The sequence below is a fragment of the Aspergillus heteromorphus genome, assembly GCF_003184545.1.
Source record: "Aspergillus heteromorphus CBS 117.55 chromosome Unknown BO70scaffold_9, whole genome shotgun sequence".
Classification (NCBI taxonomy): Eukaryota; Fungi; Ascomycota; class Eurotiomycetes; order Eurotiales; family Aspergillaceae; genus Aspergillus; species Aspergillus heteromorphus.
Window position 1 is genome coordinate 781050 of NW_020290414.1, and position 12473 is coordinate 793522.

Genomic DNA, 12473 nt, shown 5'->3' on the forward strand with positions numbered 1-12473 from the left:
GTTTCCCATATCACCAGGGGTAAATTCCTTATACATCGGTAGTCTTCCTGGTAGTTTGCCATATCAACAGCGATAAATTCCTTATCCTTGTAGAAATGGTAATCTCCGTCTACAGATCAAGACATAGACCCCCCCCCCAAACACGAATATAAAAAGGCCCAAGATCCCAGAGAAAACAGATTTTATTTTTCAACAGTTATTACCAACACAACAGACTTTGATCTTTCAAGCTTTCAATTGCAAAACAAACTGAAATTGCTGAAAGACAAGATGTCTAATCAAGGTGAACGCCAGGGCGCACGCCGCGGCTCTGAGTATGAACTTGCTCAGATGCGCGGTGAGCATGCCCAGAGCAGCAGAACTGCGGGTGTTAGAACCCAGCCTAGTCGTTCTCATGGCCAGGGCGGTGGTTCCCAGGGCGGTGGTTCGCAGGCCCGTGGCTCCCAGGGCGGTGGTTCGCAGGCCCGTGGCTCCCAGGGTGGTGGTTCGCAGGCTCGTGGTTCCCAGGGCGGTGGTTCGCAGGCCCGAGGTTCGCAGGCTACTGTCCGCGAGACCAGCGGATGGTATGCTGATAGTACCCATGGTAGCAAGTGCGGCTGCCGTGACTGCTTGAGAGGCTGTTCGATCTCCTAAATGGAGACGTCTCGTACACGCCGCTTAGCTACACAAGCTCAGGCTCCGCTTATTTCCTTTGTTAAATCATGTATCTTCTAGAGAATCTCAGAAATACATCGCCGCAAGATTGCGCTATCGAATTTGCTATGATCACGTAGAAGTAAACATATCTGCTGTATATCCGTAGTTCCTGTAGGGTTTCAACTACTACTGTAGACTTACATGGCGCGTAAATAGTATTCAGGAACTTCTTATTGGATGGCCCTGTATATTGAAGCCAACGAGCAGCCCTGCAGCTCTCCAGCCATCCAGCCATCCAGTCAATTGACTGGCTTCGCCTCTTCTTCCTGTACGTAGCCTAGCTGGCATCACCTCACCACTTCTCTACGAACTAACCTCTACTTGAGCCTCGCTGTTCCCCTCTATAAAGTCGTGAGAGGTTATGAACCCGGCTTCTATCTCTTTATTTGAAACAAGACTTTAACTAGCCGTATCTTTGATAAAGCCAGACCTTTTTTGGTTTTATCTTATTAACTTCTATCATAAGACATGTAGATTTGCTTATTTTAACTATTTTAACGCGTGTCTGACTTCCCCCCCTCTACTTGACCCTGACATGGGATTCTGGATTTACTCTTTGAAGTAGCCTCAAATCCCACCTCACTGAATAAAACCCTCAAAAACGCGCGGGATAAATAGACAATCATATGTAGAAACTAGAATATATGTCAGGACCATCGCAGGTGTCCCTCTTCCGGAGCGCCATGCGCGGGGAGTACTCCTTTTCCCGCAGTGGCGCTCGTCAGTATATTTACTGGTCCTTTTTATTCATAATCTTTCTTATTATTTTAATAAGTTCCGTAGCTGCGAAGACCTCGCTAAATCTCTTAAAAATACTCACCCTGTGGCTATTATTAGCAAATGTAAAGAAATGATGAGGATAGGAAGAAGAAATGCTTGAAAATAGCCCGGTAATTCTATCTTGTTTAACAATCTTCATCTCGAGGATCTTAGTCAGCCAGAGCCCTAGCCTGCTTTATGTCTTAAGTTAGTAGATAAAGCGTCTATATTACTAGAGCTAAAGCTAAAACTAGAGTTTATACTAAAGCTAGAGCTAGGTATATGAATAGAGTCTATATTAAAGCTAAAGGTAGAAAGGGAGGAGTCAGAGCTGTAGATCTTATTAAGATTAATCTTATATATAATCTTATATGAAATAATTAACCCGCGTACTTGAAAGAAGACATACTTAACCAATTACTAAAAACCTCTCTACTAATTACCAACGGAGGCTAATTACTGCGTATATATGGCAAAATAGCACTTTATATTATCCAAGAATAGCAAGTCTTCTTACTACAACGGAGCCTTTTATGAACCTGCTATTTGTTTTTATCTGATTCCCGATCTCCGCCCAACCCGCCAGAGGCCCTCGCCTAGAATATAAGCATCTGGAAACCTCACAAAGCGCCCGAGCGGCTTTATTATCATTAATCAAATTACTGGATAAAGTCCCTGATAATATACAATCAATCTCACTTGATAACCTCACTTGAACTAATCTTATCTAAACCGCCTGTACAGAGTGCCTCTTCGCCTCCGCTGGCTCCCAAGAAACCTTATCGGTTGAAGAACTTCAAGTCTTTACTACCATACTCTCTATAAGAATTAGCCCTACCAACGATCAATCTTATAAATCTTATACATTTAATCTTGAAAACGTCGCCCTACCTCGCTTGTATTAAAAAGCCCTAATAACCTTAATTCAACGACTCAAACAACGCCATACTTGTTACCCAGCTTCCTTTCCTCGCGATAGATTTTTTTCTATAATAGACTTCAGCTTTATATTTCCCTTTTTCAGCTACAGATCTACAAGGCGGCATTAGAGCCAACCAGCAAGCCACCCTACAGCCCTCCAGTCAGGTAAATGGCTTCGCCTCTTCTTCCTATACATAGCCTAGGTAGGATCACCTCACCACCTCTCTACGAATTAACCTCCTCTCATTGAGCCTCGCCGCTCCTCTCCACGTAGTCGTGACACTGTATATTCTCAATAGTGTGTAGCTGCTAGAAGCTCTTAGGTATGTGACGGGAGTGCTGGATAGGGTGGAGGAGGTTTCCTCCTTCCTTCGTCCCTTCTCTGCTATAGTGAGTAAGTGAGTAAGTAACCAGAAACTCCCCTGATCCGGATCGTGAGCATGTAGGTAGGAGATCTCCATCTTTTGCCGTATATGAGTTTGATGTGAGGATGGTAAACTCCGTTTCATCGAGGTCTGGATAGCCCCGGGCATGGAGATCTCCACCCTTCCCCGTATATTGTTTTGATACGAGGATGGTGACCTTCGTTTATCAAGATCTGGATGGCCCCGAGCATGGAGATCTCCTTCGGAATGAAGATCATGGTAGGTCAACACCATGGTAAACTCCTTCTCATGGGCCAAAAGAGGCTCTAGACCCGGATACCTGCTGATAGAATAGATAAACGTCGAACAACACTAGACAAGTTCCAAAACATCACAGCCTCTGAACGTCTATAAAAAGGCGTCGGAGACCTCCAGTTACGGAACTTTTTCGTCAACTTTTTTGTCAACTTTTTCTTCAACTTTTTCTTCATCTTCATGCGACAGACACACTTGCAAGCCCGCAAGTCCGCAATCCTCCAACCCAAATCCACAAACCGACCACCTGTACACAAAAAAAAATGGAATCCACAACCACAGCCATGACCGACTGGTGCGGTTACCTCAATCGCTACTTCCCAACCGCGGACGGATACCGCCTGGAGATCGTCCGTGGTCATTACCACAGCCAAGGACACTACGTTGAGATCCATGTGTCCCGATTCCAGTCGGGTACCTTCTTGGCCTTTGTCAGTATGCCCATGGCTGAGGAGGGTGACTGGGAGGACCACCGCGGGTGCATTGAGCACATTTGGAAGACCACCCGGGAGAGTCTCCCTGAGTGGGTGCTCCCGTATGGAATCGCCGAATGTGGTGGTAAGCTGGCGTTTTATATTGGCACTCATTTGAGTGACTGGGCACAGCACGTGATGGTGTATCGCAATGAGTATTTGACGATCGGCCGGGATGACTGGCTGATTAATGATTACCTTGCTCGCCTTCGTGTTTGCGTGGGAGCTGAGAGTGAGATTTGCTCTTGCTCCTGTGAGGAGAGGTCTGAGGCCTGCTCTTGCTCCTGTGAGGAGAGATCTGAGGCTTGCTCTTGCTCCTGTGAGGAGAAGTCTGAGGCGATGTCTGAGGGGGTTTGTGAGGGGGTGTCTAAGACGGTGGTTGAGGGGGAGCCCGAGGCAATGTCTGAGGGGGAGCCCGAGCCCACGCCTGAGGGAGAGCCGGAGGCAATGTCTGAGGGGGTGTCTGAATATGACGCCGATTATGAGCCCGATCATGAGGCTGAGTGTGGGACTGATTGTGAAGGGGAGTGTGAGGCCGGGTGTGAGTGTGAAGCGATGTCCGATAAGGGGTCCGAGCCCATGCTTGAGGAGGAGCCCGAGGCGATGTCCGAGAGTGTCTCTGAGTATGACGCCGATCATGAGAATGAGGCTGAGGATCTGGCTGAGTATCAGCCTGCGTCTGCGCCTGAGTCTGCGCCAAAGTCTGCGCCGGAGCCTGCGCCTGAGTATCCGGCTCAGTATACACCTCAGTATACGCTTCAGTATCCGGTTCAGAATACGCCTCATAATACGCCTCAGTATCCGCCTCAGCATACGCCTCATAATACGCCTCAGTATCCGCCTCAGCATACGCCTCAGCATGCGCCTGAATATCCCACTCAGTCTGCACCTGATTATCCGCCGGAGTATTCGGCTGACCGTCCACTGCCCCATCATGAGCCTGCTCAGGGGACTGACATGATCTCTGTGTTGATTAGTTTGATGACTGCCCTTGTGGAGGAAACCGAGGCGAACGCTAGGGCAACCGAGGCGAACTCTAGGGCAACTGAGGTAATCTCTGAGGCAACTGAGGTGATCTCTGAGGAAACCGAGGTGATCACATCTGCGACGGATGCCGGAGTTACATCTCAAGATCTCTCCGATTTGACTGAGATGACTGATCTGAGCGAGTTTGAGATGCTCTCTGATTATGAAGATAAGATTGAACTTGATGTGGTCCCTGAGGGAGATTCTGAGGAAGAAGGTGGGGCGGCATCTGGGGAGGGCGGTGCTAGTGAGACATCGGGGGAGTTCTCCGATTTGACTGAGTTGACCGATTTGAGTGAGCCCGAGTGGTCATCTGACGATGAGCCTGAGGTGCAACCTGACGTGACTTCAGAGGAGGTCTCTGAGTTGACTGAGTTGACCAATTTGACTGAGCCCGAGTGGTCGTCCGAGGGTGAGCCCCAGGTCCAACCCGAGGTGACACCTGAGGGGGAAGCTCAGGAGGGCACTGGGGTGACTGACGTGGCTGAGCCCGAGATGCCTTCTGAAGATCACGCTCGTCTTTGAATTGACGTGATTTAACCTCAGGGGGGTGAGTCCGAGTGGACAGCCTAGACTGCTAAATAGCATGTCCTTCTTCCAACTATCAACTTTGTTGGTCAATTTCTTATGCAACTGCGTTGTTTCATTCTCTTCATTCTTCTTTCGGGCTTTTACCAATTAGACTGCTGAATAGCATGTCTTCTTTAAACCATCAGATTTGTTGGTCAATTTCTCGCGTAACAGTGGTATTTCGGTCTCCTCATTCATTTTTTTTCAGGTTTTTTTTTTTCAGGTTTTTTTTTTTCAGGTTTTTTTTTTTCAGGCTTTTTTTTTTCAGGCTTTAGCTGACCGTTCCTCAACCACTTTTCGGGCTTTTACCCATCCTGCTTCGTTATGGTGGAGTTCAGTTGAACAAATCGAATACCTGTTGGAAAACCCAAAGACAGTCCACTGTAATAGGCCACAGTGCCGAAATCAATAGTCGTAGCCCCGGGTGCTGGCTCTGGCCATTGCACCCATCGTAGCACTTGTAGTGATTTCATATCCTCACTATCCCTAATAAGAGTAAAAGTAAATACACCAAAGGCACCGCCCTTCCCAAGACCCACTGGTAGCAGTGATTGGTGTGCGTATGTAATCAGCTGTCGAGATATTCACTGGTGATGGTTAGCCTGGAAATGCTGCTGTCCCAGCGAGCAGTGTTTCCTCGCCCGATCAACGATCTGCTTCCTCGATTTCCCCATTTTAACTCGGTGAGACCAGCTATCTTCGACTGTTGTAGAGCTTTTTTGTGGACTGGCCTGACACTCTTCGACGAGCTTTAGTTGTTGAATGGGTCCCTCACTGCGAAAGTGAATCCAAAGAAAGGAAGAGGGAAAATGTTCCTCATGGCGGGGAAACGCGAAGCCGGGATTTCAGCCGGCGGGGAAAGAAGATAGCAAGTGGACAACCGTATTCAGTTGACTTCCGAGTCGACAGTAGGAAACTATATTGGCGTCGCATTCTGGCTCCAATACAAGAAAAATAGTCCCGGAGAGTTTCCGAGGCGCCGACAGCCCACGGGGGCATAGTTCATTGACTATTGTTGTCGGAGAGGATGCGGCGGAAGAAAGATGAAGACGACGGCGCAGGCAGTCATGATTGATTCCCCCCCGCGCTAAACCGCACTTGGACTCCGACCCAACAGGGCTTTTCCCAGCTTGGACCAGCAAGGGTTCGTCCGATGTTCGCCGGGCCGAAGCCCACAATCAATGCGCCGAGTGGAACCTTAGGGCTTTTTCTTCCGGCTAGCCGCAATCCTGGCGCTATTTGAGGCTGTCAGGGCTGCTGGCAAGGAGATCACGCGGGTTTTATTGGCTGATCTTATCTGGTGCAGCAGGGAGCGCACTTACGGTATGCATACCTGATTACGCCGGGCTTGAAATCATCTTGTGGGCTTGTTAGGCAGAAGTAAGTGGGAAAAAGAAGGGACTGAACAGCTTTCTAGGTGTAGATATTGTCGGGAACACGTGGTTCTGAATAGTTGCCCGTAATGACCTTGCCGAGCCAGTCACTAAGCGGGAAGCGAGTTATCCCTCGTGATTATGGGGTAAGGTGGGAGGGAGTCAGTGGTTCAGTTATCATAGTAGCAGTCTTCCCACCTATATATTCCGAAAGTCCACCTTAGGACCCTGAGACCCATTCAAACCGGAGCCACTCAAAAATGAGCGCAGGCAATACTGTACTACGGAGCTACCTATCCAATTTTTGCCCCTGCGGATCCCCTCCAGGACTCCGTGGGAGGCTCCGAGAACATAATAGCCAAATACAACCCCATAACAGGAAAATTATCAACTAGCAGGCTACCCAACAAAACCATACATTCCTGCTGCAGTTAATCCCGGACCTTTCGGACAGATCCAGTTAGGTGTCGGGCCCAATGGGAGAGGTCTAGGGTCCGATCCACTTTTTCTGGCGACATCCGAGCAATCGACAATCAACCGTCGAGGCCAATTGAACTGAACTAACAGGAGATGGCCGCAGGGACTAAGTGCGGGCTAACCCAACACAACATGGCCAGGGTTGGCAGGTATGAGACATTGAAGCTCGACTGGGTTAATTCTTATCCGCCGAAATGAAAGAGATAGGGCTGCTAATATGGTATGGCGAATGGGCTAGTGGGGGATTGGCGTAGGGGTACTCTGCTTGGCCAGGCACATTATAAGATGCTAGGCTAGGGCCTACCCTCTGCCCTGCACTGGAGTGTGTTGTTTGGCTTTTGACCCCGTTGAGATTTTGTTACACAGGGAAACCCGAAAGGGACAGGCAGTATAGCGTCATGGTCACTACGCGTTCTATGATCGGTTTGTTGGCACTGGCGCAGTCTGTGGGTGTTCTCGCGGCGGTCGACACCTCCTATAACTCGTCGCTGAACTTTCGTCCAAACAACGTCACTGGGTTGTGGTACCCCCTATATGACTGGGTTGGGTCGTGAGTGTTCCCTCTATACAGGATGTATAGTAGCGATCCTGTCATCTCTGGTATTATTAACAACCCCGATGCGACAGATACTACAACGCCACTCTAGAATTCGAACTCACCCCGACGACAGTCGGCAGCTCCACGAACGACTCCGTCTGCACGAACCTCCAAGGCAAGACCGTGACCGCCGAACGATCATCCTACCTGGCCATCACCGAGACGGGCATCTGGGACAGGGACCCCCAAAACCCAGTCAACCTATTCCTGACCGTCTGGCCAACGGACTATGATTTCTGGGCCGAGCCCCTGGACGCAAACATCGCCTCAGTCTCGGATTATTCCATCCTTTCTTCGAAGTAAGCCCACCGACTCTGTCCCGGTCTCAGTATCAGTCGCGATCCAACTTCCAAACCATACCCTCGACTCCGTCAGCTAACCAAACCACCCCCTCCCCCCTCCCCAGCCCCATATACTCATGGGACACCGCATCCAACACCAACAACTTCGACCTCAACCTCACCACCACCGCCACCAACAACAACACCTACCAGCTCTCGGCGGAATACACCTATCCGCGCATGAGCAGTGTCCTCCTCAACTTCACCTCCTGCAACCCCACCACAACCACAGATAGCTCGAGCGAGACATGGCGCATGTTCCTGATCAACCAAGACGACGAGGGTCCGGACGGGTTCACCTGGTCGTATCCCACCCTTGAGATGCAATTCGATGACCGCACAGCCAATCTCACCATCGAGGGGGAATTCATGGCGTATCCGTACCATCCCCAGGGATTGGGAAACGGCACATCGGTGTCTATCGCGGGAACAGTCAAGATGGTGTTTCGCGGTGTGATGGATGATGATCGGTCGGATATTCTGGTCCAGGGAGATGGTCAGCCGACGTGGGAGAGGACGGTGGGGTTTGCAAATGCGTCGATCATCTTGGATGTTGAGAGTGGGGGGTGGAGTGTCGTGAGATCGGGGGGCAGGGGGGTGAAGGCGGTTATTGGGTTGGTGGTGATGATGGTGGTGGTGGTGGTGGGTCTGTGATTGCGATGAGATTTTTGTTTGTAATGCTTTTTAATGATGCATGAGTTGGTCTTACTGATAGAGATTTAATGGCAATATTTCGCTTGTTTCATGGTGCAGGTATAACAAGTAACGCAAATAGAAGATGGGTGGATAAATAGATGCCTGACAGGACGTGAGCCGTACTGGGACCCCAACCCCACAATGAGATGTGATTGACCCGGGGGCGGGGGGGGGATTGCATAGACGGATGGCTTTGAGGCATGGCTGGCCTGAGTGCCTTGCGAAAAGGGCCGATGATTGTTCCCTCGCTGGCTCGTCAGCCGATATTTCCCCCCTCCACCTCCACTTCCAACTCTTCTTTCTTACCAAGCATACCGACAGAGGCCATCCATCGTCCGCGAGACCATCGCTCCTAGGTCTACCTGCGCCATCAAGAAAATTTGAAGCAATAAACATGCGCCGTACCTGAGGTGAAAATCAACCTCCACCCCGGATCCACTCCGCGCAAAAGGCGCCGCCCCGGCCGCGCGTGCCAGTAGTGCCGGTGAAGGAGGACCAAGTAAGGGTAGGTGGGCTCAGAAGCTGGCCAGGTGCGTGGCTCACTAAGCAATAACCGCGCAATGCATGAATGCAGGCGGCCTCATCCTAACCACGCTATTTGTGGGTTTCTTCTCCGGAATATTCATTGCCACTCCCCCACCTCTGCCATTCGTCATCCTCAGCAAGGGCAAGTCCAAAGTGGGCAGTAGCATGGGCATGGCCTTTGTCCTCCACAGAATCGGTATTCTCGCGGAAGGAACCTGGAGTGGAGGCGTGCTTCCGCGTGAGGCTGGTCGTCTGGACTGGGCGGGTCTGTGGGTTTATGCGGGCGTCTTTGCCTGTGCTTCCAGCTTTGTCTTTTGTCTTTTGATGTTCTGGCCACTGAGGATGCAGGTGGGTGTGAAGGCCTAGTTGGGACCTGTGTTTGTGTTGGAAATAAACTTGGGTCAGTAGACTGAGAAGTTGTCTTGACATCACTTCAGTCAGGGAGGTTTCCTTTTCTGTTTAATGTTTTTGGTTACTCTAATATCCTTTACGGTGAGACAATTAGGTGGATGTTTCGTGATCTACTCCATGACAGCTATGGCAACTCTTATGTTCTCCCTGGGACATAATCAAGGACTGTAACGGAAGCGGTCGAGCCTGTCGAGTTACTGCCATCTCAATGGCGAGAATGGCTGATCTGCTAATGTCCAAAGTCAATACTATCTGCTGGTGGACTGTCCCATCATTCCAGCCTGTAATCAAAAAGAAGTTAACCTGATTTCCTCTTTTAACAAAAGTGATATAGTAATAATGGACTTGTACTATCCCGCCATATGATCCCTGTCTGTCCATCCCACATCAACTCTATCCCATACCACTCTATCCCCATTGGCCTGTTCGTTCAGTCTGACAGCGCCAGGTGGGGCTGTCAACTGCACGCGCCAATCAAAGCGCAGACAGGCTTCCCGGCCGCACATCATTGACTGGGTCCCGGCCGGGAAGGGACCCGGGCAGCAGCAGCCTGCCTGTTGTGTTCCTGAGCATATAAGTAAGACCCCGTCGACCAGCTCATTCTCCTCTCCATCTACTCCCCCCCAACCAAGCTGTAACCAACCTCCTCACGTCTTCTCCTAACAAAGTCCCAAACAAGACCACAATCCACAGCACAATGACCTCCCCGCTCCCCCCCTCGGCAGACTACATCATCGTGGGAGGCGGCACCGCCGGCCTCGTCGTCGCCAACCGTCTCTCCTCCGACCCCTCCGTCCGCGTCCTCGTCCTCGAAGCCGGCCCCGACCGCACCTCCGACCCGCAGATCCAAAACCCCAATGCCTGGCAGTCGCTCCCGGGATCAGACGCGGACTGGAAAATGAAGACTGTTCCTCAGGTACCCTTCCCCTCAACTACTTACGGCTTGCTTCCTTGCCGTGCGAGCTAGCTGAGACAGATAATAGGCTGGCCTGAATAACCGTACTCAAGACCACCCCGCTGGAAAACTCCTGGGTGGATCTTCCTCTCTCAACGGGCTTGTCTATGTCGCGCCTTCCCCGGCGGGGATAAACGCGTGGGCGGAGCTAGGGAATACGGATTGGACGTGGGAAAGGTTTGCGCCGTATCTGCGGAAGTCAGTGACGGTGTCGGCGCCGGAGAAGGAGGTTTGCGAGACTGTCGGGGTGCAGGTGGGTGGTGGTGGTGGGGATGGGCCGATTCAGGTAACGTTTCCGGCCCTGCAGGAGCGGGGGAATGACCCGTTGTTGAGGGCGTGGGTGGAGGGGTTTAAGGGGCTGGGGGTGGGGTTTACGGGTGATGTGCTGGAGGAGGGGAAGATGGTCGGGACAAGGGCTCATGCTGCGTCGATTGATCCGGTTGAGGGGCTGAGGAGTAGTGCGTGTGGACAGCATGGGGCCGAAGCGGGCCGAAGAGAGAATGTTACGGTTGTGACTGGGGTGATGGTGCGCAGGGTTTTTTTTTCGACTGTGGGAGAGGATGTGGTTGCTACGGGAGTGGAAGTGGGCTTGGGGGTTGGAGGGGAGGCGACCGTCACTGCGGACAAGGAGGTCATTCTCGCGGCAGGGGCCTTCCATACGCCGAAGCTTTTGGAGTTGTCGGGTGTGGGGGATAGGAAGTTGTTGTCTGGACTGGGCATTCCGGTGGTGGTGGAGAATTCCGGGGTGGGCGAGAACCTGCAGAACCATCTCATGGGCGTTCTGGTGTCGCAGATGAACAAGATCCCTGAGATGGAGGGAGTCACTCCAGGCATTCAGGCATTGGCGTTCCTCCGCCTGGACGGACAGGAACAGGCTGATCTGGCTGCCAGGTACCTTACCCACGAGCAAGGAGTCGAGAAGGTGATTCGTGGCATTCTCAAGAGTCCCAACGAAGCGACTGCCTTTCTGCTTCTGGGCATGCTCCCCGGCGACATGTCCATCATCGTCATGATCCCGTGCTTCCCAGCCTCCCGCGGCAACATCCACATCACTTCTACGGACTTTGCAACTGAGTCTAAATTCGACCCGCGCTTCTTCTCGCACCCGCTGGACATCGAACTGATGGCCAGACATTACCAGAAACTGCAGCAGGTGCCTCTGCTTCCAGAGCTACAGCCTTTCTTCCAGCCCTTGGCCGCTCCGGCAGATCTGGAATCGACTAAGGAAGCGCTCCGCACGGCGGCCGCGCAGTCTGCTCACCACACCTGCGGAACGGCTGCGATGCTGCCTCGAGAGGCGGGCGGCGTGGTGGATCAGGAATTGAGGGTGTACGGAACACGCAACCTGCGGGTGGTTGACGCCAGTGTGTTTCCGCTGATGCCGCACGGGAACCCCATGTCGGTGGTGTATGCTGTGGCTGAGAGAGCGGCGGATTTGATCCAGACGGGGAAGTAGTCTGTTACTTACTTTCAACGTGCAGTCGGGCCAAAAAATGTACCTTGGAGGGTGGGTTTAGTTTAATGAAGCCTGGCGTTTTCTTAACTCGTGGGGTGCTTCTAAGTAATATTGTGAACTGTCCAGTAACATTTAACATCAAGCATGTACAAGTGCTGCTGCCTAAGGTAACAGCTATGCTCTTTTGATTGATCTTCAGACATATACTTCACATAATCATTACTAGTATCTTGCGGGTCAATCATTTGAAGGAGCAGTCAATGTCAAATTCTATATATTCATTCTACCCCACACGCATATCGACAAGGTACTGATATATCCATCACCAAACCATATATACCACCCAACAATCCCGTTACCTCCTCCACCATATACACTCCCCAGCTGAAACCCCTTCCATTATCATCATTATATATACCATCCATCCATCCAACCATCCATCCATCCATCCATCCATCCATCCATCCATCCATCCATCCATCCCATCGCACACTCCAGCCATTGTGCATATCACCC

At 51.2% G+C, this 12473-nt stretch overlaps 4 protein-coding genes across 4 annotated transcripts; 3 read left to right on the plus strand and 1 right to left on the minus strand.

Moving 5' to 3' along the window:
- Positions 1-225: 225 nt before the first annotated feature.
- BO70DRAFT_395645 (uncharacterized protein) lies at positions 226-582 on the minus strand (the record flags this gene model as incomplete). The annotated part of the gene is made up of 1 exon (XM_025546550.1): positions 226-582. One exon carries the CDS (start codon positions 580-582, stop codon positions 226-228), a length of 357 nt encoding a protein of 118 aa, XP_025400311.1.
- Positions 583-3319: 2737 nt separating this feature from the next.
- On the plus strand, positions 3320-5080 carry BO70DRAFT_352084 (uncharacterized protein; the record flags this gene model as incomplete). Its single annotated transcript, XM_025541774.1, has 1 exon — positions 3320-5080. One exon carries the CDS (start codon positions 3320-3322, stop codon positions 5078-5080), a length of 1761 nt encoding a protein of 586 aa, XP_025400312.1.
- Positions 5081-7373: 2293 nt separating this feature from the next.
- BO70DRAFT_395647 (uncharacterized protein) lies at positions 7374-9501 on the plus strand (the record flags this gene model as incomplete). Its single annotated transcript, XM_025546551.1, has 4 exons — positions 7374-7525; positions 7603-7872; positions 7980-8473; positions 9185-9501. The coding sequence occupies 4 exons, from the start codon at positions 7374-7376 to the stop codon at positions 9499-9501; spliced, it is 1233 nt and encodes a 410-aa protein (XP_025400313.1).
- A 672-nt stretch (positions 9502-10173) lies between these two features.
- On the plus strand, positions 10174-11957 carry BO70DRAFT_386720 (GMC family oxidoreductase; the record flags this gene model as incomplete). The annotated part of the gene is made up of 2 exons (XM_025545843.1): positions 10174-10462; positions 10530-11957. Exons 1-2 carry the CDS (start codon positions 10244-10246, stop codon positions 11955-11957), a joined length of 1647 nt encoding a protein of 548 aa, XP_025400314.1. The 5' UTR covers positions 10174-10243.
- Positions 11958-12473: the final 516 nt, after the last annotated feature.